Source organism: Myotis brandtii, unplaced genomic scaffold (assembly GCF_000412655.1).
Source record: "Myotis brandtii unplaced genomic scaffold, ASM41265v1 scaffold181, whole genome shotgun sequence".
Lineage (NCBI taxonomy): Eukaryota > Metazoa > Chordata > Mammalia > Chiroptera > Vespertilionidae > Myotis > Myotis brandtii.
In genome coordinates this window covers 1,605,929-1,633,107 of record NW_005356712.1, presented here as the reverse complement: position 1 = coordinate 1,633,107, position 27,179 = coordinate 1,605,929, and the positions used below count along the sequence as shown (strand labels likewise).

The following is a 27,179-nucleotide window of genomic DNA, read 5'->3' as shown; positions in this document are numbered from 1 at the left end:
ACCCTTGGCCAAACCTCAAAGGAGGGCTTCGGTGGTTCAGAAAAGAATGTGCTAGGCTTATTAAAAAAAAAAAAAATTCCACCCTAACCAGTAGAGATCAGTTGGTTTCAGCACCCATGCATCATCAGAAGGCCATGGGTTTGATTGCCGGTCAGGGCACATAGCTAGGTTGCAGGTTCATCCCTGTTGGGATGCATGCAGGAGCAACCAATTAATGTATCTCTCTCATCTCTCTCTCTCTCTCTCTCTCTCTCTGTCCTTTCTTCCCTGTCTGAAACCAACTAGAAAAAAAATCTTCCCGTGTTCATCTATACCATATGAAACCCTGCCCATAGTTGCTTGTTTGGGAAGATTTTTTGGCTAATTTTTCATTTGTCTGCTACAACTTTAAAAGGACGGAGCAGTACTTGGTGGAGGGTGTAACTGTCCAGTCAGGCACTTTGAACTGGTTACTTCAGCTCTCTCATGAGCCAATCAAAACGACTGGACTAGGTGATTTCTAGTCTTTTCTGGAGTCCCATACACGTGGCCTGTAATCTAAAGTCCCATACCTGTGACCTGCTAATCCCTCTGGAGTCCGGTACACATGAGCTGAGACCCCCCTTTGGAGACCTGTACGGTGACCCATGTATAAACCTTTCTCTGCTGTCTTCCCAGTTTCTTAGGTTAAAAAAAAAAATGACTCCCTTAACAGAGACAGGCACTACAATTTTAAAACCATGAACATAAAGTACAGAATTGACAATGACATCCTCTCTTTGAGGGCTATTCTGATTATCCTAAAACCTACATTTCAACCCAAAATAAAGTAAGAAAATGTACATTTTGTTTTCTTCAATGTTCCCTGGATTATGTATCACCATGGTTTTCACTGAACCATCATTATGGTTGAGCAAAATGTAAAGTCCCCCTTTTCAAACACGATGACCCACCTTTTTCTTTTTAGCAGGTTGGTCCATTTTGGCTTGCAAAAAATCAATAAGTTTGGTTTGTTGAGAAATAGTGCCCTCCATTTTCACCTTTTCATGAGAATAGAGAACCTGAAATTCATCAGAACAAAAACAACCTCAGACCCAGAGGGAAGTATACTTTTAAATTTGATACTTTGAGAAAATAAAAAATACAGTCAGTAGCATACTAGCATATGAAAATTCAACACAAACATACTCAGTCAATATTGATTTACTCAGTCCTATTCTTATAGCCAAAAGGGTGTGTGTGTGTGTGTGTGTGTGTGTGTGTTTGGGGGGGCGGGGGGGAGGGCGTGGACTGATGGATGGATAAACATGTGAAAAGGTAAAAATAGCAAGTGGCTAATACTAGAATCTCAGGGGTAATCGTTATAGAAGTTTTCCAACTTCTCTGAATATTTGGAAATGCTCGTAATGAAGTCCTGGGGGAAATACACAACAGTGCACAACATGAAGATACTGACCATTTCACCAGCTGGCTCTTAGCCACCAGGCTGTGGCTCCGCAGACAACTATTAAGTAAATTCCCTCTGCCAGGTCTCACCTGAATATTTTCCAACTGATATTCCAGATCACTCCTTTCTGTCTTCAGCAGATCAGCCCGATCTAGAGCTTCTTGCAACCCTTGAGTCAGACGGAAAATGTGACTCTTCTGCAGGTCCATCTGCTGCTGTAGTTTGGCTTGCTGGTGGGAAGAAAGGCCAGAAAAGGGCTCACTACACTCACAACATGTGTTCCCACACTGTCCCTACTACCAAACTCATCTCAGGCCTGACACCAAGAGTGCAGCTTCTGAAATCATCTCATTCCAGAATTAACAACGGTCTCCTACTCCACAGTGATGCAGGCCCAGTTAAAACGAATCTGCACAGAAACCTCTGAAGGCCAGCAGGTCAGCGGGCGCCCAGTCACAGGAGGTCCAGGCTGCTGGGTGTGGCTCCCCAGTCAGAGCTGCAATGAAGGCTACTCGGGATTTAAGAGTGTGAGCCGCCTGAGTTGACATCTAAGGCTGTGTGACTTAGTGCCTTGATAATCAAGTTCCAATGTGTCCTTATTGTTTGGTTTTAAAACCTCAATTGCTGTTAGGAGAAATCATTTGTCCAGGCCTGGGGGCTACACAAAGGGGAATCACATCCCTTCTAACTTAGAGCACCCTGTCAGGCTGAGGGACCCCAATAAGCACGCAGTAGCCACAACTGTAGGAAACATTTCTACTGTGTGGGAAGAGGACGATCCCAGATTCAGTAAAGTGTTGGTAAAACCCAGAGAAAGTTTTCAGTTCAGTTTATTGGAAATATAGTTCTGTGCTAGAAACCTCTCCAAATTTATAATGGAAAATCAACCAAAAAATAGGGCAGGCTATAGCGGTCCTGGTTTCATGGCTCTCTTTCCTAAAACGCCTGTTTGTGAAAAGCAGGAGAGAACAGCTCTCCTGACAAGACACTGCTTGACTTCCTCCAGCCCTTGGGTTCCGGGCTAACCACACTGCTGTGACCCAAAACGCCCTTCCCAGCAGCCTACACCTCTGCAGACTTGAGGACAGAGAGCTAATGAGGAGCAATACACATCACCACGGGGCTCCCAGCAGACACCGGCCAATGGCAGTGCTCTCGGACCCAGCAGGCCGAGAGCTACCGCTGACCTCAGTTTGCTGACCTTCTCTGTCTTACTTCCCTCCACCTGTTTGTCTGCCCTCCTCTTGAGAGGTGCCTGATTCCTCGAGGCATCACAGCATAAGGAGAGGAAGCTGGGTTTTAGAATGTGAGAGACCCTGGTTTAAATACTGATACTAACACTGATCAGTCATATGACATAGGGTAGCTCATATTGCCTCTCAGAGCCTCAGTTTCTTCATCTGAAAGTGGGTATAACACCTGCCCTCACTGGGGGACATTCTGGGTGCAGTGCCGAGCATACAGCAGATGCTTAATGAGTTTTAATACTCTCTACCTCCTCTGTCCTTCTTTCTTCCCTCCATCCAGCTCAGGTGCTCTTTCTTGCCCCACCTACTCTGCCAGCCTCTCCCCTATCAGTTCCCCAGGAGGCAAGATATACTGTCACTAACCAGACATCACCTGGTCTGTGAGCAAACCTGGAATTTCTGAATCGAACCACAGAACCCCCTAAAATACTTAAAAAGAAGAAGAAGAAGAACAGCTAAGATAACCTATTCAAGGGAGCTATCCATCCCTCGCAGCAGGAGTGATTTCTTCTGTAAATTACCCTCTTAAGCTTCTCCCCACTATTTTAGGACATTAATTACTAGGCAGGAAGCAGAGAAGCAAATGCTGGGGACAAGAGTGTGTTTGGTGACAGCCAGGCCCAAGATTTTTTTCTAGAATAAACACAACAACCGTTCCTTAGTTTTCCAAGAAATAGGCTGCTTAGTTACCATAATAAAAAACAAGTAAGAATGACATTTGTAATCAATAAAATGTTTTTCAAAACCATTTGCCTGCTTCCCAAAGAGAGGCAAGTGGCGGCTATTCCTAGCCAGTGTTGGACTGAAAGGAAGGCTTTAGCTATGTACTTAGGTCTGTCCCACAATTTTATGAGGTGACATGAGACTGGGAAGAAGCAGGAAGGATCTAGATGACAGAAACCAGAGCCTGTAACGACCCTGGTGGCTAGAAAGACGGCTGAAAACTAACAAGAGAACGTTCAATAGGGGGGTATTTTTAAAAACTTCAACTGAATAAATACAAAACACAAAGATGTAAAAACAAAACAAACAAACAGAAAAACACAAAAAACCACTTGTGGAAGGGCAGACGGTGACCTCACAGGTCAGTGGTGTATTTTCCCAGGAGCCCAGGGCACAGGCAGAGGTTACAGAGTCTGGAGGGAAGTGGAGGTGCCCACCATGTCCGTGCTTCCAGACCGCGGGACTCCGAGGAACTCTCTGGAAAGATCAATCCACCAGAAAAGAACATCGCCAACTTGAAATGCACCGCTTAGAAAAGATGAGGTGAATCGAGTGGGGAGCAACTTAGACCATGTCGCTGGCATCAGTGGTTACCTTACAGAACTGTCACAGACTGGGAGCTGACTCATGTAAAGGCCTCAGGAAGGCACTGGCACGTAGTAAGTGCTAATTAAACATCAGCTATTCTGCTTAATAACCAAGTAATCAATATTGATCTGCTATTTCAGTTGGGAATATCAGACTACGTTCTATTTGCAAATGTTCCAACCTAATAGAACCAGTGGGTGGAAGTTATACGTGTTAGCTCAAAATAAGACTTTGTGAGAATCCGAGTTGATGAGAAAAGGGTTGGGATGTCCGAAGTCACTGTGTTTAGGCCGTGATTCAATGAGACCCACGTGAGGAATGTTGGGGAAGGGATTCCCTAGCTTGGGTGGGAAATTAATTTCACCAGGATTAGCAATGGACTTTAATCTCTGGCATTACTTCTAATGGACTAACAGAGGCTGGAAAGTGTCATGTCAGAAAGCTTCTGAGGCCATTTAGGGCCCAAGAGGAAGGATTCGGGAGAAAGAGCCACCAATAAAGTCTGGGAACAGTGGTGCAAGTGCTGAGAACTGGGCTAGATGACACAGAAACATTCTGTCCAGCTCAGAGACTCTGATGCTGGCTGCACTGACAAGTCTCTGTGCCTAAGATGAGGACAGCTGGGTTAAGCCCTCGGTCACATGCTTGCAGGGTGCATACCACAGCCAAGGAGCTGAGCCCCATTTTGGACAATAAAGATCATTCTATGTTTCATAATGGTTTCAACTGTCAGTGAAATTTGCCTCAAACTCAATGTCAGCCAGATGTCTGTGAGGTACAGACTAGGAAACTGGAAATGTTCTCCTGTGGTTTAGAAGTGAGAATGAGGGGACTGACTCCGGATTCCAGCATTCTATTCCTAGCATTGTCACTGACTCACCATGTAACCTTGGACCAAAGCACTGAGCTGTCAGGGCCAACTCTCCTTCCTCGGAAGGAAAATAGGACAGACGACATCATTGATTATCTCTGTTCTTTCCGTTTCCAACATGTGCTAAAGCGAGGACACTGCCTATTCATTCCTGATAAAAGACCACAACTCTCTATTTGACTACCCAGTAGGCTTCTATTTTTTTAATATTTTAAATATATTTTTAAAATATATTTTTATTGATTTCAGGGAGGAAGGCAGAGGGATAGAGAGATAGAAATATCAATGATGACAGAGAATCATTGATTGGCTGCCTCCTGCACACCCCACAGTAGGGATGGAGCCTGCAACCCAGGCAAATGCCCTGACCGAGAATTGAACCATGACCTCCTGGTTCATAGGTCGATGCTCACCACTGAGCCACCCAGGCCGGCACAAGTACACCTAAATTTCTATTAGAGTGTTCTTAGTCCTGCCTTTCATAAACTTCTCATTCATCTATATAATTAAGTTTATTTAAATATTTCATGTGGCAAAATATATAGCACATAAAATTTAACATTTTAACCATTTTTAAGTGTGCCGGTCAGTGGCACTAAATACGTTCACATTGTTGCGCAACCATCACCACCTCTGTCTCCTGATCTTTCCCAAACTCCCACCCACATTTTTTAAAGTTTTATTCTATCATACATTCCATATTTACCTGCACAATTTTCACCACATTTGTTCAAACTTAATAGCACAGCAATATTATTTCTACCAGCAGAGCCCTTTGGCAGCCATGGGTACCATACAATAAAACCTCAATTAAGCAGACAAGCACTCAGTTAATCCAAGTGCCAGGCTCACTGTGGGTTAAAGAGAACACTCCGGAAGTCCAACTTCTTGTTAAATATCTTTACACAGTGTGTTTGTCTTGGTTGGTCCATTCTAATGAACAAAGCGAAATCATTAGCGATTCAACACAGAGGGCTTTGCGTGGGAGTGAGAAGTAGTTACCATTTTAATTAGCGATGTTCAGATTTCTGCTACAAAGTTCAGGAAATAGCAGAAGGGACGGGTGTAAGAGATCACTGGAGCTTTTCATTTTGTGTCTCAAAAGCAGGGCATCATTTTTTAAATTGAATTAACTGAATACTCAAGTCTTTATGAAACTTGGTGCTCACCACAATCAAGTCTCTGCCCCGTGCACACCGCGGATTTGCATGGATGTTCTACCAGCCTGAAAACTTAATAGACTTTGGATATTAAGAACAATTTAACACAATTTTCATTCACCCACATACTTAATAAACTGCCACTGGGCACACACCCACCATGGGCTCCACACTCTGTTAAGCACCGTGTGGGAGGGCGCAAATGTCAGAGGCCCTCTGGCCTTCATGACACTTCTTTTAACTTTACTCTTCCTCTAAAATTCCAATTGCAAAATCTGAAAGTCTAATTTGGCCCTGGCCACCGAAACGCAACAACTGTTCACTTTCGAAACCCCGCCTGGCCCATGTGCCAGGAGTTCCCACTCACCTCCTCCAGGAGCCTCTGCTTGAGCTCACGCTCGGTCTCCAGTTTCTGCTGCAAACTCCGGGCGTTCATTTCAAGCATGGCGTGTTTCTTCTCCAGGTCACTGAGCTGGACATTGGGGAAGTGGCCATGATACCACATTTAGGAATGTTGGATGCTAATGACTTTTGCAAATAGCCACAAACTTTCACATGTAAAGAATAACCAAGTTCTGAAGGTCAGAACATAAACACTATGTTTTAGAAGTTTACCACACAAGTCCACGGTGGAGATAAGCCTTACGGAGGCCATTTCTGTAAGGATAGGAGTGATCTGTAAGGGATGGGTCTTATATACAGCCATGACAAGTTCTAAGAGAACGGCCACTGAAGAATTTATTTATCTGACATGCTGTGGCTGAATGAAACAATAGTCATATGCTGAACACCTACTTCTTGCCCAAGATAATAACAGGGGCTTTGGGGGTAAAAGGACGGACACGCTCTCTCAAGGACATCACATCAAATCACAAAGGCAGGGAGTGGCCGTAACTAGACACGCACACAAAGAATGAGGCTGCTTGGTAAGATGTTAATTTTGATAAGAGGTACGGAGAAGATAAATTCATATTGCATCAGTGGTCATCGAGAAAAGATGGTCTCAGGATGCCTGGTGTCTTAAAGGCTGGGTAGGACTTTGCTATAGAATATTTTAAGAATAGTCAAATAGAAAAAAATTTCTTCAAATTAAACACAAAAGAGTTCACTTATCTCTAAATACCATATTTATTTTCATCATAGTTAAAAAAAAAAAAAAAAGTAAAGCCAGTATCAAGGAACTCGGGAATATTCCTGAGAGGCAAGCTCTAGCATTGAATCTAATCATTGTATTTCTATAAAATTCTAGTAAGAAAATAATCATGATGTCCATAAAGATCTAAGTTTATCACTGTTATTTAAAATAACAAAAAAAAATTGGAAGAAGCTCAAATTTCCAACACGAGTGGAAAGATTACAATAGGTACCTCCATGTAATTTATGTTTTTAGAACTACATGTTCAAAAAATATTCTATAACTCAAGGAAAGTTCCTAGCTATATGATGTTTTTAAAAAGCTGCAAACTATTTCTATAGTAAGAACCTAAATTTGTAAATGTTTGTGCGCATACGTCAACATGTCACACAAAGAAAAGACTACAAATAGCTTTATCAATATGATAGTGGTGATGAATGATCAGTCACTTTTTCCTTTATTTTCTGTGGTTTTTATATCTTCCATAATGACCCCAAATAATTCCTTTTGTAATCATGAAATAACCAAGAGTTATACAAAATACAAAACTCAGATGACTGTACATGGGTATGAAAGTGTATCTGTGAGGTATATATGAAATTTCTCTGATCTTCACTTTTGTTATCTGTAACACTGAAGCACCTATTCTAAATCTCTTTCAAGGATCTTAGATAAAAATCTCCAAAACACTGGTCTACCACTTTGTAAATATAACATTAAGTCCATAAAGCCTTCTAGAAATCAAGTGCCAGAAAACGACAGTTGTACGTCCAAAACCAAAAGTTGGACCTCAGGGGCCCAGAGAGGGAGATGCTAAGAAATCACTGACGGACTGTGATGCCCCAGTACCTACCACACTCATCCACAAAACTGCCAACCACGGATGTCCCCTGGTGACACCTACCTGTGGGACTTACTGGAATGAGTAAATGCCTGTTCATGAAATATGCTGACCATGGGTTGCATTTGAACTTTTGTTAACCATACCATCTAAAAGAAGGAAATGAGGACGTTTTCCTAAAAGGCAGACGGGATGGACACCGACCTTGTCGGAGAGGCTCTCGGCTTTCAGCTTCTGCTCTTTGAGAGCCTGCTGCAGAGCGAGAATCTCGGCCTTGTGCTCCTTCACGGCCAGCTCGACCACCTGGCGCGACTCAGTGATCCGCTGGTCGGCTCTTGCTCTGCCGGAGAAACACAGGCCACTCTCAGAAGCGCTGTCGTCTTCGGTCTGGAGAAAGGAGGCTAGCCCATCTTTAGTCCTGACAAGCAACCCAACAGGCTGCAGGCTGGACAGACGCCCTACCCTGATCCAAACTATGCCTTGCTTCCTGACTTACTACAGAGCGAAGGTTTGACCCACTTTAGGCCTTGGGTAAAAATACTCTTAAAAAGTAAAGTTCCTGTGAGGAGCCGCTTGGAAAGGCTGAACAGGAAAGGGCACGCTTCCCAATGCAACTGGGCTGATGGGATGCGTCAACACTGCCACACCCTCCAGTGGGAGCAGAAATGGATCGAGGTCCCGCTGAAGGACTACCGGGTGCAGAGGATCATGGGAGACCCCATTTGAGCAAACATTTCCTCTCCTTAACGTATATGCAAGATGCTGAGTGTTTTGTGTGCTCATCGGAAACTGAAACTTGAATCTGGTGAATGTATCTGTAAATAAGTTTAGAGAAAAGAAAAACTAGAAACAAACTGGAAAAGTCATTTCCCTTCCCATGCAGGTCTTAGGTTTTGCCTCTTCCACATCTGGGCGTATAGCAAGCTCCTCCACGGGCAATGCTCCCCTCCCCTGCTCCATGAACCCAACCTGCCTCAGCCTTCAAGGATAAACTCAAGGCCGTGTCCTCCAGAAAATCTCCCCCAACTTCTGAGAGCAGAAGTAACCTCTCCTTGCTCTGTATCCAAAGCACAAATGTATTTCTTTCCTGGCGCACCCCACTATTTTAGGTGATAAATATCTGAATGTATAGGTTATCTCCTCCATTAGACTCTTAGCCTCTTGAAGACAAAAATTAAGAATTAGACTTTTCTCATCTCAGTATCCCACATAACACCAAATTGGGGGGGAGGGGGTTATAATTGCCCCCTGAAAATATAGATGAAATATCTACCTAAACACAGCCCATAATTATACCTTCCATGTGTGGCTGTGTATTTCCTAATGCTGAAGCCAGCCTCCAACCTCCAAAATTGTTTCTGAAGAACTCTAGAAACAGCTAGGGTAGGAGCTGGACTTGAGGGCAGGGGGAGGGGTCTGTGTGAATGCAACCAGAACATACCCTGAGGATTCGGGGGCCCAAGAGTTTGGAGGGAAGCAAACCAGCAGCCCCTCACAATCAGCAAATACCCTGAGTGGGAGGATGTGCAGAAAGGGAATATTTCTCTTGAAATTTAATCGTTAGCCTCTAACCTTTTCTAGTTTAACTAACTTAGCATAGACTGTATGTAACATCAACACATTTAGTTGAGTCTCCTATGGTCAAGTAAACATAAAAAATACCAAAATGAGTCCGACTGAATGACAGATGTTTCTGTGTATAGTTGTCTTGCTTAAGAAGTATCACAGGAAGGTAGTGTCGGAAGAAGGTGATATTAGGGAGGTTATGAAGGATAAATACGACTCAGCTGTGCAGACAGGAAGTCGTGGGACTAGCTCTAGCCCATTTGGTACCTTGGTGCGCACTGGAAAAAGACACCTATTTCAAGACCATTTATTTCCATCTGTTGGCAAACTGCTGTAATATAGCAATTTTGTTAGAGCAAAATACTTTCCTGCCGTGAGTGGTGAGACTGTCCTAATAAATCTGCCAACCGGTGATGGTGATGTCTTCGATGTGAACGGCACGCCTAGAGCTATGCAGTATACAGCCTGCACTGCATGGCCTGGCAGGGGATTCTGTGCCAGGGTGATGGGCCGGGGGGCCGGGGGGGAGAGACAAAGGTGAGAAAGCAGAGGAAGAAGACTGCCTGGACTTACTATTTTTTTCCTCTGAAGAAAGAAAAAGAAAGTTAAACTATTCTTGTAGAGCAGTTGTTCTCAACTGGGGGTGATTTTGCAGCCTCAGGGGTCACTGGACAATGTCTGGAGACGTGTTTGGTTGTCACAACTTGAGGAGGGGCATCAAGTGGGCACAGACAAGGGAGGATGCTCACAGCAGAATGCACACGGCAGCTCCCATGACAAAGGGTTATCAGGCCACACTGAGAATAGGGCCAAGGCTGAGAAACCCCCGGGCAGAGGGAGACCAGCATCACTCACAACCAGGATTAAAATGGTGATGGCTGGCCTGGCTCAGTGGTTGAGCATCGACCTATGAACCAGGAGGTCCTGTTTCGATTCCGGTCCAGGGCACATGCCTGGGTTGTGGGCTCAATCATTCTCTCTTATCAATGGATGTTTCTCTCTCTCAAATCAATAAGTATATATTTTAAATGGTGATGGTCTTGCTACAAGGCCACCATGGTAGGAAACCGGAGGAAAGAGTTTCTGCAAAGAAAGCACTGAGACATGTGTCCTGCTCTGCCTTCCGGGTCTCTCCTCGGGGTATACGGACACCAACTGAGGCCACAGAATCCAAGTGACACTGACCACTGTTACAACTAGGGTGACCAGCCCATCCTGGTCTGCCCAAGAGCCTCACAGTTTCAGTGCTGAAAGTCTTTTGTCCCAGAAACTCCTCAGTCCTGGGAAAGCTGGGACGACTGGTCACCCTGTTCACCACTCTCGGGTGATGCTGCTGTGATCACCTGTCACCGGCTTTCTACAAACAGAGAGTCTCACCTGCTCTGCTTCTCAGTGTCCAGCATCCTCTGCAACTCTCGGACCCGGCACTCAAACTGGGACTTCTCATCACCGAGGACGCTCCTCCACGCCTCCCACTGCCGCTCCTTTTCCAGCAGCTCATCGTTCAGGGCCTCCAGGTCCATGACCTGTTCTTCCAGCATCGTGCAGGTGGTCTTCAGAGCCTCCATCGTCTGCAAATCAGTATCAAGTGAGGGTTTCCTGGATGTTAGTTTTGTCAGATCAGTTTCAGAAAAGCACACATTTCTCACTACAGCCTGAAATACAGTCTATCTTTTTCTTCTACCGATCGAGGGGACTGGACAAGAATCGATGAAGGGGTATTTCTGCCACCTCTTCTAGGCAGAAACCAAAGCAAGGCCAGGGGAGGAGACTGCAAAGGCTCACATTAGCCTCCTGGAGCAGTGTGTTTTATTTTTTTTTTTTTATCTCTTTTTTCTATTGATTGATTTTAGAGTGAGAGAAAGGGAGAGGGAAGGGAAAAGAGAGAGAGAGAGAGAGAGAGAGAGAGAGGCATAGATTTGTTGTTCCACTTATATATGCATTCATTGGTTGATTCCTGTATGTGCCCTGACCAGGGATCGAACCCGTAACCTCAGGATGATGCTCTAACCAATTGAACTACCTGGCCAGGGCTATTTTTAATTTTAAAAAATCAAACCGAAGAAGAGCTACACACTTTTAGAAACCATTGTTAAAACCCTCCAGCCTTCAAAACACAGACATGATTATAGTAAGAGCCCATCTCCTGGCCAGGCTCAGCCCGGAAGCCTGGGGGAGATGCACCAGGCACGCACGCTGATCTGAAGGGGACCAGGGATCGCTGACACTGTTGTTGTCCTTACCTGCTTCTGGCTGGTGAGTTGCATCTCTCTCTCCGAGATCTCGCGGCGGAGATGGTCCACCTCACTTCGCAGCTGAACTATCTCATCGTTGGCGCCGGAAGCCTCATCGAGTTGTTTGGACAAGTAGAAGTTTTGGTTGTTGAGCTCAGCGTTGTCCTCCGTTAGCTGGTTTAGCTGCTCCTCCAGGTCTGTGATTACCTAAAAGATAAAAGCAATTGGTTACACACCATACAAGTAGATTTTAAATGAGAAACTGCTTCTAGAGCCGTGGGTTCCTGAAGCTGGGGACACTAGCGATCAATGAGCGGCTCCTGAGTTTGCCTCTCCAATGCCCAGAGTGGGTCCCAAGCTCCTGCGCCCGCCCACTGGGCACTAAGACACTCGCTGTGCTAGAAAGAGGAAGGTCTATCTCAGGGTTCACCTGGAAAACATGGCAAAAGCTAATCCACCAAACGTGAAGGCCATACAGAAGGGGCCCCATTAAATGAGATAAAGTTCATGGACAAAAATATAATGTGGAAAATGCAAATTGAGGAAAGAGAAATGAAGACCGGTCTCACAGTCAGCTAATTAAGCTAAAATGCCACGACATCTTCGATAGAAACTATAGTTTTACCTGGAGATAGTCTTAGAAAGCAAAATAAAGTTCTTATTGAGAAAGACCGAGTGAAGGACACTAAGAGTTATTTTAATAATATCTCAGGCAATATATTTAATTACATGCAACAAAGGAAAAAATATCTTCAGGGAAGTTCAGAGTAATCCTGAAAACACAATATTGTACCATGGCGTCACTTTAATGGTTTTCATTATACAGTTCACTATCGGAAAAATGGGAAGACGTGTATATGAAATTGTCATTTTGTGAAAGAGATTTAATCGGGTTTGGCTAAATTATTTCCCCGCTCAATGGCAGAATGACTTCACCACTGCTTTTAGCTTTCCTGTTCTTTGCTGAGCTCAGTATCAGCACTTGCAGACCGCTTTAACACACAATACTTGAGAACTTTAAGGCCAATTTTCTAATAGTTGGAATGAGGTGCACAGGCAGCAAATTAAATTTTATGTAACAAAAAGATGTAAATTAAAAGGAAATGCCTTTAAGCCTATGCTTATTAATTGTTTCCAATTTTCAAACCAAGAGTAGAGTTACTTTATGAAATGTTAACACTGTTTCCATGACTAATTCCCTATTTTAACCACCTCTGATTAGCGTTTAAAAAATATCTTCCCGGGCACATGGAAATAAAGAGCATCAAGTAAGTACATTTGTTCAATGCGGCTCAGAAAGCACAGCTTTTCATTTTGTTAACCGAGCTGATGGATTTTTAATGCAGTAAGTGGTCTAGGAATTTTAATTTTAATATCAGAAGTCAAATTCCTAACGTACTGGTTTGAAGTACACTGACAGCTACAAAAGGGGAATAAAGGTTATCTGGTCAGGTTCTTAGCTGAGACTCCTTCTTCATGGGGGGTGGGGATAGGAAAACAATGCACGCATGCCATTCCCAGCAGGCAGCTATGCCTCATAGGGATCCCTACATCACCCTCTCTGTGCCATGGCTAAAGCTCCTCAAACCATAGATAAATGAATAAACAATGCTTAATAGTTCAACTGGTCTCTTTCCGGTAGGTAGCAAGCCCCACTCCTTAAGATCGTTTTCATAACAGACTGCAAATGTCCCCACTTAACTCTATGATGCTTCCTTCCGCCACTTTCCCAAAGGAAAACAGAATTGAGGCAAACTGGCCCGGAAGCTATGCAGTACAATGAACTCAGGAACCAGAGATAAGCAACGGTGGACTTTACTGGGTTGGTTTCTCCATCTGTGACCTGGAGATAAATAGTATCTTCACTACCCTTCTGCTTCTATTGTTTTAATGTTTTGAATTTTCTTGCCTACTATTCCACTTTAATGTCCCATGTAAAAATACAAAGGATAGCCCTAGCTGGTTTGGCTCAGTGAATACAGCGTCGGCCTGCGGACTGAAAGGTCCCAGGTTCAATTCTGGTCAAGGGCACATGCCAGGGTTGCAGGCTTGGTCCCCAGTAGGGGGCATACAGGAGGCAGCCGATCAATGATCTCATCACTGATGTTTCTATCTCTCTCTCCCTCTCCCTTCTTCTCTGATAAAAATATATTTTAAAAAATACAAGGGATTAAAAATTAATGACCAAGATGATGCTTCATTATAAAGATTACAATGGTGCCTCTTGGGGAGCAGGGACTACAGAAAATTTGCTCATGTAAGAATATACATGCTGCCAAAACAGTTTCCTTGCCATCTGAAGACATATTTAAGCCTTTGGATACCCACTTCCTTTTGAAATTTATGAAAAGAAAATGCAGTCTGTTATGAATCCATTTCTGCCACCTCTTCTCTTTCTCCCAAAATTAAATTACAAGTTGTTTCAGAAGAAACACTGGAAAGATGTCAATGACGTGCCAAGATCGTTACTCTCACTTCAACCGAAATGGGCCCTGGAGGAAGGGTGCTTCTAGTTCCCTGTTGTCCTCTGTTGTTTTGTTTGTTTGTTTTGGGGGGAGGGGCCATGTCTCCGATTCCTACTTACACAGTTTGTGATGCTGGTTCTAGAGCAGCCGTGGGCAAACTACGGCCTGCAGGCCGGATCCGGCCAGTTTGAAATGAATAAAACTAAAAAAAAAAAAGACCGTACCCTTTTATGTAATGATGTTTACTTTGAATTTATATTAGTTCACACAAACACTCCATCCATGCTTTTGTTCCGGCCCTCCGGTCCAGTTTAAGAACCCATTGTGGCCCTCGAGTCAAAAAGTTTGCCCACCCCTGTTCTAGAGCCTGTCACTGTCTCTATGCTGCCGATGGCTAAGGGAAGGAGGTTGTGTTTGTGTGAAGCACCCAAACACTCATTAAAACATTTTAACTCGTTCAGACTTTTTACATATTCTTTCTACCCAAGCCAGAACATGTGTAGCTTGTGCCTCTGTTTCCAGTTGCTGGAGATGTGGTATTAAGTGTTACACACACACACACACACACACACACACACACTTGAGTTTGCAGATATTGAACTGACTTGAGACAAAGCAGTAAATTAATGGTCTCCATGGTTTTAAAATATATATATAATAATAGACTTTTATAATAATAGGTGATTTTGAACCAGGTAATGCACAAGGAGAATTACTGGGTCTACTTTGTGGCCTTTGGTTATTCTCTCCACACCAAGGGCAAATGATCTTTTTACTATATTAGAGTCGGTTAATCTTTCATCGCCAAAGACAGAGGGTAAAAAAGATAAACTGAAAGCCTGATTCCATCTTAATGGCAAAAAAGACGAGGGAGACAGGGGCCACCAGAGCTTTCTTGTGTACTGTTCTTGCAGATAAGATATCTTGGTGCAGCTCTAAGAGAAAACAGGATATAAAAAATGCTGTTTGGAAAAAAAATAAAAATCTCTATTTGGGGTTATCTGTTGCTTTTCAAGGCTTTCATGCAAAACCCGTGGTTCTGAGGAACAGATGATAACATCTCCCACCTAGCGAGGAGCCCCCGGGGAACGTTACCCAGTAAATGTCCGTAGCAGGTGAGAGGTGAAGACACCCGCCAGGTAGTGAGCACCAGGCTACAGAGACACAGGCCTGAAGTCCTATTTTAATGCATGGTTTTCTCTTGAAGGCAGCTATTTGCATATTATTTATTTTTAATCTTATAGCTGACAGATTGATTCATAATTAAAACTGTGTCATATGTTTGCCCACCAACTCCCCTCCAAAACAGACTTAGGTAGGATTCAAAGATCTATATTTTGAATCAAATCCTTTTTTGAAATCTCTTTGAAATATAGAAGCGGTCAGAGCTTGAAAATCTTACTTTTCATGGGCTTTTTAAAAGCTGCTAACTGGGAGCTTCTATCAATTGATTTAGGAATTCCCAACAGTAATAAAGACACTTCTAGTGGACGATCTCAAACCACACCAACGAGAAAGGAACATTTACTGAGGTGCCTTGAAAGCAACCTTTGAACTTGGCAAAAGTATAATTGAGATGGACTATTGTTGTCAAATATTGTTCCATAAGGGGTGCCTTTCAAACTTTTCTAAGGAGCAGAACCCTTTTCTAAACAAAGGATTCACTTTTATGTCAGAGGTCCAATATCCTATATAATAAAAGCCTGCTGAAACCGGTTTGGCTCAGTGGATAGAGTGTCGGCCTGCGGACTGAAAGGTCCCAGGTTCGATTCCGGTCAAGGGCATGTATCTGGGTTGCGGGCACATCCCCAGTAGGAGATGTGCAGGAGGCAGCTGATTGATGTTTCTCTCTCATCGATGTTTCTAACTCTCTATCTCTCCCTTCCTCTCTGTAAAAAAAAATCAATAAAATGTATTTTAAAAAAAAAAAGCCTAATATGCTAAGTGTCTGGTCGTCCATTCAACCAATCAAAGCGTAATATGCTAATGATATGCTAAGGCTGCTCTACAGATCACTATGATGTGCACTGGCCACCAGGGGGCAGACGCTCCGACTGGTAGGTTAGCTTGCTGCTGGGGTCCAGCCGCTCGGGACTGAGCTCGGGACTGAGCGAGACAGGCTGGACACGCCCTGGAGCCTTCCCTCCCCGGCTGGCCAACCTCCCGCATCCCTCCCCAGCCCCGAACATGCACGGGTGGGGTCCCACGGCTTGGCCTGTGCCCTCTTGCAATCTGGGACCCCTTGGGGGATGTCAGAGGGCCAGTTTTGGCCTGATCCCGCAGGCTGAGGGACCCCACTGGTGCATGAACTCATGCACTGGGCCTCTAGTAATAAAATAATGATAGTAACCAACAGTTTTAGCACTTTCTAAAGACCAGGCCCTATGCAAACACTTGGATGCATCATCTCATTAATTCTTGTAGGAACCCCATGGGTAGGTACTGTTACCAAATTTCTGATTCTATGACTCAGTGTTCCCTAAGTATTACGGTTTCTGTAATTTGGATATATACTGGAACTAAGCAGCTACCTTTCTTCTCTTGCCCAGGCTCCAAAGAGCAGTTATTAAATAAATTATGTCTTACAATCCATGATGCATTGGAATCAAGGAGAGTGTTAGCTCCATTTTATAGGCAAAGAAATAGAGACTTGGGAGATAACACCACATAGGCTCCCAAGAGGCCAATTCAGAACTGGAGCCTGGTCTGCCTAACATCAGAGAGCCAGCGTGGACCCTCAGCGGCCACTGCTGTGGGTGGGACCCATCCATCCACCTGCGAGGCCCCCAGAGCTTCTCCACGGAATGCCGGGGGTAAGGAAAGGAAGGATTACAGGTCAGTGTTGCAGAAAAAAAGCACATCTGAGGAATAAAGAGAGTCTGAAAGTTACATAAGTTAAGAAAGTAACCAAATTCATTCTACATATCGCCATATTCTATTAAAAACTGAATTTCCAATTTTAAAAATGTGGGGGAGAGTGGATGACAAAGGAGCACAAGGGAACGTCTGAGGATGATGGATATGTCCATGATTCTGAGTGTTGTGCTGGTTTCATAGGTGCACACACACTTCAAAATTCATCAGGGGATTGTATGCCAGTTACACCTCAATAAAAGTATTAAAAATTTTATTTTAATCTTTATGCCAAAAGACTAAAAATGAAGAAAGGAAACCTGCAGATGAAGGATCACTGATGTACACACTGAAAATACATCCAAGTTTTATTTTAGGAAAATATAGTAATCTAAAAATACCACAGCCATAAAAGATCTATATTTTATTCGGTGATCATTTGAGCATGTACGTAATGTAAGCAAATAACTCGTGTAAAATAAGAAACCAAGACAAAAAGAAACTAAAAAAGAGGACAGGCCCAGAATGCGTCTATTCTTTGACGAAGGGAGGGAGAATGGAGGAAATCAACAGACATTTCTAAGGTGGGCCCACCCTGGTCCAGCCATCGGCACCAGAAAATAACCAAGAGCCGTCTGCCAGGTGCCTACTAGAGTCAAACTAAAGGCACGTCGCGAGACCTAGCTATTCCGCTCTTGGGTATATGCTCATCAGAAATAAGTGCTTATAGCCACCAAAGGACGTGGACAAGAATGTTCTCTAACAGCTTTACCCACAGCAAAAACAACACAAATATCCACCCGCAGGAGAATGGGTAAACTCACTTCAGTTCTAGTCATATACTGGATACACCACACCATAATGAAAAAGAACAAATTTTTGACAGATACAACATGGATGAACCACACAGACAACTTAAGTACAAAAAAAAAATTTTTTTTTAAATGCTAAACTCAAAAGACCTTCATTTAAATGAAGCTCAAAAATAGGCAAAATTGATCTATGATATCAGAGATCAGAATAGTGGTTACCCTTGGGGAAAAGGATGCTGATGAGAATATGAGGGAGCGTTCTGGGGGCTGAAAATGCTCTGTATCTTAATCTATGTTGTGGCTACGTAGATTGTCTATACATGTAAAACTGTTATACACTTTATATTCTTTACTGTATGCATTTTATACCTAAACTAAGGGGGAAAGCATCAGGATCTAATGCCCCACTATTGGTAAGGAGGAAAGAAAGAGTTCATTATAAGAAAATAAAACACGTATGGGGGCGGGGAGGGGGTGCGCATTCTGGAAATTCACAGATGCGAATAATGCAAATGGAAACAAGCTCACCTAGGACTGACTAGGAGGTAATAAAGCAATGAAAGGACCAAAGGAAAGGCAGGGGACCCATGGGTAAGATAACATCCCTCTCTTCTGAAAGAGGCCTATTTCAGGCCTTCCTTTTCAGCAAAAATAGACTTTGCATTTCCATTGACCGACCCTATTACATAATCTATGAATGATGCTTATCTGTGCATAGGGTTTATTTTTCTCAATATAAACAACATCTTCCAGAGTCCTAGATTTTAAATTTGCATGGAAGGAAGCCAGATTTTACCTGTTAGGAAGTTAAAATTTCTAGATGTTTCCTCTGCAGAGGCAGCAGCTTACAGAAGACTCTTCGCACACATAACTGCCCCTGCACAATCTCTGGCCTGAGCTAGCCTGGGAATCTTCCACACTGGAGAAGGAGGGGCAGCTGCTCGGGACTTTTGTGGCAGCGACTGAAACCTATTAGTGGTTGTGCGGTGAGAATTATTTGGACCACTCCAGCTATCCGCCCTCCAGCATGAAGAATGGCTTTAAATGTTTAAAACAGGCAGACATCCGAGAAACTGAAGTTATCTGGGGCTCAGAAACGCCAAATCGGTTTGACAGCATTAACTGCTTCAAGCTGAGAGTCTGTATCAAAAATTAGTCACTGACATCACGAAGAGATGTTCTCTTTTTCGTCTTGGATTTAATGTTATGCTATTTGAATCATCTTTGGTTAATACTCACAGTACAGCTGTTACGAAGGGCATCAAATTTGCGCTGGATTTCATCTCTATGTGCCTAAAAGGTAAGAAGTTGATTATAAATTTTCCATAGGGAGGAATACAATTGTACACACTAGGGGTCAAATAAAGAGAACAGCAATTGCCTAGAAAGCCAAGAATGTTGATGCAGCAGCTTCAGCATCTGTTTTTCAAAGGATTAAGTCATCCCCAACATCAGAAACAAAAGTTACAGGAACACATGATGCTGCGTTAATAACAATGAACTATTTTTTAAATTTTAATTTATTTTTCAATTACAGTTGACATACAACAATGAACTACTTAGACCACACATGCCTACCCTTTACAAATATATTTGAACATTCACATCAATGCCTAGGGATGAGTGGACAAAAAAACCTAATAAAGGATGAAGTCTTTACTCTCCTTCATTTGCTTGTTCCCTGGCCTTAACCTTTCCCTCTTCTCGCTACTTGACCCTCCCCAAGCCTATTCCCAAGAGAGACAAAAACACACAGACACACATACAGGACAATAGCCAGGACAAAGTAGGAACTTTTTTATTTTTTTATCAAAAGCTGCTGAGATTCAGAAACCCCATAGTGATCTTGAAATAAATAGAGAGGCAGAACTGCTTCGTTCAGTTGACAAGGATTTTTTGAGTGCATACTACATGCCAGACACTGTGATAAGGAGAGCGTGTAGGGCTGACAACTTCATTCTGGTGAGGGGAGCTAGGACATAAATAAGTGCATGATTACAAAGTGTGGCAAATGCTATAAAGGAAACAGAAAAAAGGGAACCAGGGGGTTAGGAAGGAACTCACTTAGATGGTTGGTCACAGAGGCTTCCCTGAAGAGGTGACATTTAAACCGAAACCTGCTGGGTGAGGAGGAGCCAGCCACGCAAAGAACAGGAAAAGGCAAAGGGAACAGCGTGTGCCAAAACCCTGAGGCAAGAAGTTTAGTGCACTTGATGAACAAAAAAAGACCCGAGTGGCTACAAGCAGAGTTTTTTCAACTTCAAGCTGTACCCCAATGGTGAGCATAAGTGGGATTTTCTGGTTTGTTTTATCCAATGAAATGGAACAAACAGGACAGAATATAAAAAACATTACATGGTACTTTTTCTACAACAGTAAGCCCTGTTGTAGAAAATTTGTCTGAGATAGCATAATTTATCCAATTTAAATTGCTATCAAGTTGTAAGACTATCACAATTTTATGTAATATTTAAAAAGAAAAAGTGCTATCAACTAAACCATGACATGTTTATGTATATACTAGAGGTCCGGTGCATGAAATTCGTGTACTTTGGGGTGGGGGTGAGGGGGTCCCTCAGTCCGGCCTGTGCCCTCTCGCAGTCTGGGAGCCCTCAGGGGATGTTCAACTGATGGCTTAGGCCCGTTCCCCACAGGAGTGCACTGGCTCAGGGCTTCTGGCTGAGCGGTGTTCCCCATGGGAGTGCACTGACCACCAGGGGGCAGCTCCTGCATTTGGTGTCTGCTCCCTGGTGGTCAGTGCACGTCATAGCGACCAGTCGTTCCGCCGTTCGGTCGATTTGCGTATTAGCCTTTTATTACATAGGATGACTATATAATCACATATAGGCTATGATTATAAGATGCATCCCGATTTTTGGTACCTTAAATTCAGTGAAACACACTATTACAATACAAGGTAAAATGTATTCTTTGGTGGGCTGTAGCCAAATGATTTTTGAAAACCACCTGGCTCAAGCACAGACACGGAAAATGTGGCTCAAGATGATGGTAGAAAGGCAGGCAGGGGCCAAGAATCTTGAAGGCCCAGAAAAGTGTTTGGATTTCATTCAAATTGCAATTAATTGAAAGCCAATGGTGTTTTAAGAAGCAGACTTACATGATATGATTGTCATTGTGTGGACGCCACAGGAAGAATAGATCAAAATAGGACAAAGGTAGAAAGGAGCAGGGAAACCACTGTCATTCAAGGAAGAGAGGATGGTGGCCAAGACAGAAAAGTGAATGGAACTGCTACCTCGTTTGGAAGCACATGTAATAAGACCTGCTCATGAACATGGGGGCCAAGGGAAAGGAGGAGTCAAATCCTTACAGCCTTTTGATTTGAGAGCTAAAGTGGATTATGGCATTGTTTGCTTTGCTCGGAAAGCCCAGGGGCAAAAGTAGTCCTTCTCTTAAATTTAAAAAAAAAAAGGAAAGGAAAGGAATTAGCCCTGGCCAGTGCTCAGTGGTTAGAGCACTGGCCCTCGGACTGGAGGGTCGTGGGTTCAAATCCCAGTCAAGGCATGTACCTAGGTTCAGGCTTGATCCCTGACAGGTACAGGAGGCAACCAATAGATGTGTACGAATACTATTTATCCAAAGTAGGAACGTAGCTATCTACACTGCTGTTGAAGTCTCATCTGTAAGAGAGCAAGCAGAGAGTCTGGCCCCAAAGACCATCCAATCCCCGAGTGCATTTCATGAACACCGAGGACTCTTCCTAAAAGGAGAATAAGGCCCACAGATTAATAAACTCTAGAGCAAGAGTGAGCAAATTTTTTCTTTAAAGGACCAGCCAGTAAATATTTTTGGTTTCAAGGGCCATTCAGTCACTGTCAAAAATACTCAACTCTGCCCTCATAACACAAGAGCAGCCATACTCAATATGTACAAAAATGGGCATGGCTATGTGTCAATAAAACTTTATTGACAGGAAACAGGAGGCAGACTGAATTTGACTCATTGGTTATAGCTTGCCTAACCCTGCTCTAAATGACTATTTGGTATGAAATCTCTCAAAGACAGCAACAAGAAGCTGAGGGTAGAGTTAATTCCTTCAAAGCCTAAACAGTGATCCCTGGCCTAGACTTAGGGATAGACGACCTATTCCTCCTTCTTATTAATAGCAAAGTTTCTCATCCCACACCATTAAAAACTTGTTTAACTGCCCCCACTTGTAGTTTGAAATGTCAATCACTAATACTGTTTCATTTTCTTTGAAATTTTCCATCACTGAGACCCTTGGATCATTTTGAAACATCAAATGGCAATCCTCTTTGAGGGGATAATGTAATGAATTACCATCGTTATGGCTTTTGATTTATTATTGACTATGAACTATAAACCCAAAATGTAGAACCAATCCTGTTGTGACTACTAGAAATACTATAAGAAATTTAATAATTATTGGGCTGATCTGGGTTAAAAAAATGTCAAGAAACATGTTTTATGTTTTTTTGAAATAAGTTATAAACCAACTATACAAAAAAGCAAAAGGTTGTATAATAGTATATATAAGGATAGTGAAATACATAAGACAAGATAAAATGTATTTGGATTCTCTCAATGAAATAACTGAGTGTTAATTAGACATTAGGTACTACAGGGAATAGGTATTCTTAAAAATTATTGAGGATCCCAAAGAGCTTTTGTTTATGTGGGTTACCTCTATCTATATTTATATTAGAAATTAAAACTGCCCTAGCCGGTTTGGCTCACTGGATAGAGCGTCGGCCTGGGGACTGAAGAGTCCCGGGTTCGATTCCGATCAAGGGCATGTACCTTGGTTGCAGGCACATCCCCAGTGGGGGTGTGCAGGAGGCAGCTGATCGATGCTTCTCTCTCATCGATGTTTCTAACTCTCTATCCCTCTCCCTTCCTCTCTGTAAAAAAATCAATAAAAATATATTTTAAAAAAAAAGAAATTAAAACTGAGATCTTTTTCAAATATTTGTATTTTATTTCTTTTTAAATAACAATAACATTGCTTTTGTACCATTGGTGTGTTAACCCAATAAAAAATGCCAAATGGCCGTAACCGGTTTGGCTCAGTGGATAGAGCGTCGGCCTGCGGACTCAAGGGTCCCAGGTTCGATTCCGGTCAAGGGCATGTACCTTAGTTGCGGGCACATCCCCAGAAGGGGGTGTGCAGGAGGCAACTGATGGATGTTACTCTCTCATCGATGTTTCTAACTCTCTATCCCTCTTCCTTCCTCTCTGTAAAAAGTCAATAAAATATATTTAAAAAAAAAAAAAGCCAAATGACATCTTAGTATTACTGTGAAAATAATCTGACCTTGGGGACCATCAGGCATCCACAGACCTACTTTGAGAACCACTGAGCTAGGGGTTAGGTGGCAATAAGGTAGAATGGACAGGCTGCAGCCTGCAGAACAGAGAGCCACTCTCTTTGGAGAGTACTTATGTCTTCATTAATTTTAAGGAAAGTTACAAGAAGAAGAAAGAAAAGAGAATTATAACACAGCCTTGATGAGAGAAAATACCCGCAGAGCTCAGGAAAGGAAACCAGTATTTAGATGTCTGACCACCTTCTGGGATCCATGGTCATGATTCTAGAACACTCAGGCTTCCACCCCTTTCTCTGTGAAGGCAGGCGCCAAGCAAGACTGTCACCTTATATGCCCCAATTTCACATCTTGGCTATCACACTGACGGCTTACTAATTAAATACAGGGTTTGATATTTTATGGGGGGGGGGGGGAGAAAAAATGAGAACGTGCATTGACTAACAATTTTAACTAATCACAGGGAACGACTTTGGAATCTCATAATCACAGAATGCTGGGAGGATTCCTCTCATTACTGTCTCTGGCTTTAGACTCTTGGCCAAATCAATAAAAGCACGTGAGGGAAGGGACTCGAAACATGTTGGTGGGCCCTGCAGGTGTACGCAGGGCTCACACCACACCTCTACCCCACGGCACCATTCAGACTGACGCCAACACCACGTCTCACATCTGTGTGCTCTAAAGTGTACAGACTCCGATTCTCTTCCTTCCAGGACAGGATTACATGGAGTCTTAAATTTCAAGTCCAGGCAGAAAATGCTCTCTCCCACCAATAAGCATGGCAGCATCTTAAAAGTATGGATTTTTGCTTAAATTTGACTCTCCTGTTGGTCTCTACCTTGATTTAATCTCAGCCAGTAAATTTCAATGCAAATGCAATTGACAGGATGGGTAAAGCGAGAGTGAGGAAAAAGAAAGCAGAAGACCCACCCTGGCTTCCCAGTGGCCCCTGCCAAGCTCCTTCAATGCCCATCTTCAACTTAACTGCGGCGATCCATCTAATTTGGTCCTGAAGCGGAGGCCAAATGGGGTAACTACTCCTTCCCAGGCGAGGAGATGGAGGCCTCTTTGAAATAAGCAATAATAGCCCATTTAACTATTCCCTTTTATTGATAAAACAGCCTGCTGTGAAGCTGACAAGCCTCCTGGGAGATCATTTTAGATCTGGCTGATTTAATTTGATTGATGCTTACGCTGGGTCTGAACCTGGGCCTCAAACAATGAGAGAGAGGGCATCAGAGTACAGCATTTTTGACCATTTCCTTTTTCTCTTAGAAAATACATTCTTCAGACCAAATTCAACAAAGCCATTCAGGCAACAACCACATGAGGCCCATAACCAGGTTTATAAGACGTAATCAAAAGGAGGGGAGAGGGAAAACCCACAGCCTCAAAACTGAATGGAAGCAAACTGACATGGAGCTGGGTTCCTGAGTGAGGGGCTTACAAGCAGCTGTCTGACCAAGGCAGTTTTCTGCCAGAACTTTAAGAAGCCCTGTTTTCCATGGCATCTTCATCTGCGAGACTGGTAGAGCCCTAGTTTCTAGACCTAGGAAAGCTGTTTTTCTAAGAAGATGCTCTGAGGCAGTGAGGCAATGATCTCATCTGACTAAATTAAGTCGTGACTTGCTGCTGTGCTAGGCTCCCAGCAGCCATTAGACACAGCATATTCCAACCAGCAGCAAGCAGGATTTAAAGACTAATTTCCCCACAGATAAACAGCGGTGACACGCGCTCTATTTTATACCCTCCTCCTTCCAAAGGGAAGAAGATGCATGGCCACCGCCCTCCCTCCCAGTTCCAACTGAGCAGAAAAAGAAATGTCTTCCTCCTCCAATGTAAAAGGATTTGAGGAATTACAGGCCAATCCCCCAGGGAGAAAAGGCTAAAGACACAGCCCTAGGCACACAGTGAGGACTCATTAAGTATGGATTAAATTACTGAGTTCTCTTCCTTTCAGAGCTTGGGTATTCATACAGGGGCAAAATATTAACATACAATGCATTAAATATAATTTTGGTTAGATTTTTAAGTGTCTCCTTTAGCAGCCAAGAAGAGCTATCTGGCTGTCTTCCTCCCCATCCACCCAACTCCAGAAAGTGTATAAGCCTTCTTTGCATTCACTCTTATTTATTCATTTCATTCTTACCTCCATTTTTCCCTTTTATAGTCTTATTTACTCTTTGCCTTTTCTTTCTTATTTACCCTGTTTCACTGTTTTGTATCTTTCTAAACTGCTTTCAGTACATTTTGAAACAAGGCCAAGTATAAAGAGATATCATGACTACTTTTTTCCAAACAAATATTGGGGGCATGTGTCATCAACAGTGTTTAATAAGTGTTCTCATAGAGACATGGAAATTCAGATTTTAGTCAGTATCTGAACTTAACATTAAGTCCTGAAAAATCTAGGAATCGCAAGTACCTTCTACATCTGTTACTATGTAACCCCCAGAATCCTAGAAGTCCCCATGTCCCAGACTGGTCCATAGGACCCTGGCACTGTCAGCTCATGTTCCCAACTGGGTTGAGATAATGGGCTCTCCAAACCCAACAAAGGGAGAATAACTTCTTAGAATGAAACTAGTTTAAAATATATACCAGATCATACCAGATGCATACATAAGACATAAAGCAGAATCTACAAATTAAAAAAAAGAACGTAAATAAGGTTAACCAAAACAAATATAGAAATATGGTACTGTTAAGATTATTATTTTTTTAATGATTATTGAAAATCAAAGTAGAAGATCCAAGTAAAAAGACTTTGGCTAAAACTGAAATTCCAAATATAACTGAAATTCAGATGAATACACCTGAAATGAATATAATATCGAATGTCAACTGTAATTGAAAAAAATAAAAGAAAAAAATAAGGATGATTATTTTTTTTAAAAGGGAAGATAAATAAAGGAAGACCTTTTCCAGATGCTAAGGAAAGCTCAGATATTACCAAATGATCTAAAACACTAATTCCAATGAAGGAGAAGCCTATGTAAGCCAATTTAATGCCCATTCAACATCTCAAGAGATCGCTGTTTTCTCTTTCGAAATGTCTAAGAGTGAGCAGACATCTTAGCACCACACTCATCCTCGCTGTGGCCTTCAGTGCTGCAGGGGCCGCTCCCCAGGCCTACCGTGAGCGCCTGGATCTCCTCTTCTGCTTCTGCAGTCGTCTCTTCTAGCTCCGTCTTGGCCTGGCGGAGCTGGCTCTCCAGGGCCGCCCGGGCAGCCTGCAGGGCTGTCAGCTGGGCCTCGCGCTCCTGCAGGGAGAGCTGCAGCTCTGTGAGCTGGCGCTTTAGCTCCAGTTTCTGCTCCTCGTGCTCGAGGCTGACCTGAGACACAGAGAGAAATGCTCAGTTGACCTTAACTATAAAGGAAGCCAGGATGTGACCTGCTGTTCAATGCGTATCTTAAACTTGGTCATGGAATCAAATTCTTCAGCACTCAACTGAGGGGGAAATTTAAATTAAACAGGTCTGACTTCTATGAGTCTTGAAAATCAACAGGAGTAAAAAAAATGTGAGAGGATGTATATACAAACCATTCCTTATTTACAAATATTCAAATGCTTGGGAAGGTTTCCAAAGGAAAACCATGCAGCAATCTCCTCCGGGGGACATTATAACAAGTGCTCTTACTAGAAAAGCATTTAAAAGCAAGCAGGTAGAAGTAACATCATATTAGTAAGAGGAACACCTTCGTAATTAGAATACAAATGGAACAACAGGCTGAATTCTGTGTATTTTAAATATTCTTGCTCGGATTTGTTCCCATTAGGTAACCAGTAATAATGTCACATTATGAATAGTCTTCCTTCTATCTGCCCATCTAGCCATCTATCTACTCAACATTTCATTCACTCATATAAGAAAACTTTACTCAGTAACCTCTGTGTAAAAAGGAAAATGGAGATGAAAGACAGGATCTGCCTTCAACTTGAGAAGAA

General features: G+C 42.9%; 1 protein-coding gene across 4 annotated transcripts in view; it reads right to left on the bottom strand.

Moving 5' to 3' along the window:
• CIT (citron rho-interacting serine/threonine kinase) overlaps positions 1 to 27,179 on the bottom strand; it is a 165,700-nt gene that overhangs the window by 28,993 nt on the left and 109,528 nt on the right. For all 4 annotated transcript variants that reach the window (XM_014537689.1, XM_005863774.2, XM_014537690.1 and 1 more), the window contains 8 exons: positions 26,368 to 26,565; positions 19,161 to 19,214; positions 11,801 to 11,998; positions 10,935 to 11,128; positions 8,196 to 8,331; positions 6,383 to 6,487; positions 1,516 to 1,656; positions 933 to 1,040 (listed from right to left, as the gene is read on the bottom strand). In XM_014537689.1, coding sequence (XP_014393175.1) covers positions 933 to 1,040; positions 1,516 to 1,656; positions 6,383 to 6,487; positions 8,196 to 8,331; positions 10,935 to 11,128; positions 11,801 to 11,998; positions 19,161 to 19,214; positions 26,368 to 26,565 — 1,134 coding nt within the window. The remainder of the gene's footprint in view (positions 1 to 932; positions 1,041 to 1,515; positions 1,657 to 6,382; positions 6,488 to 8,195; positions 8,332 to 10,934; positions 11,129 to 11,800; positions 11,999 to 19,160; positions 19,215 to 26,367; positions 26,566 to 27,179) is intronic.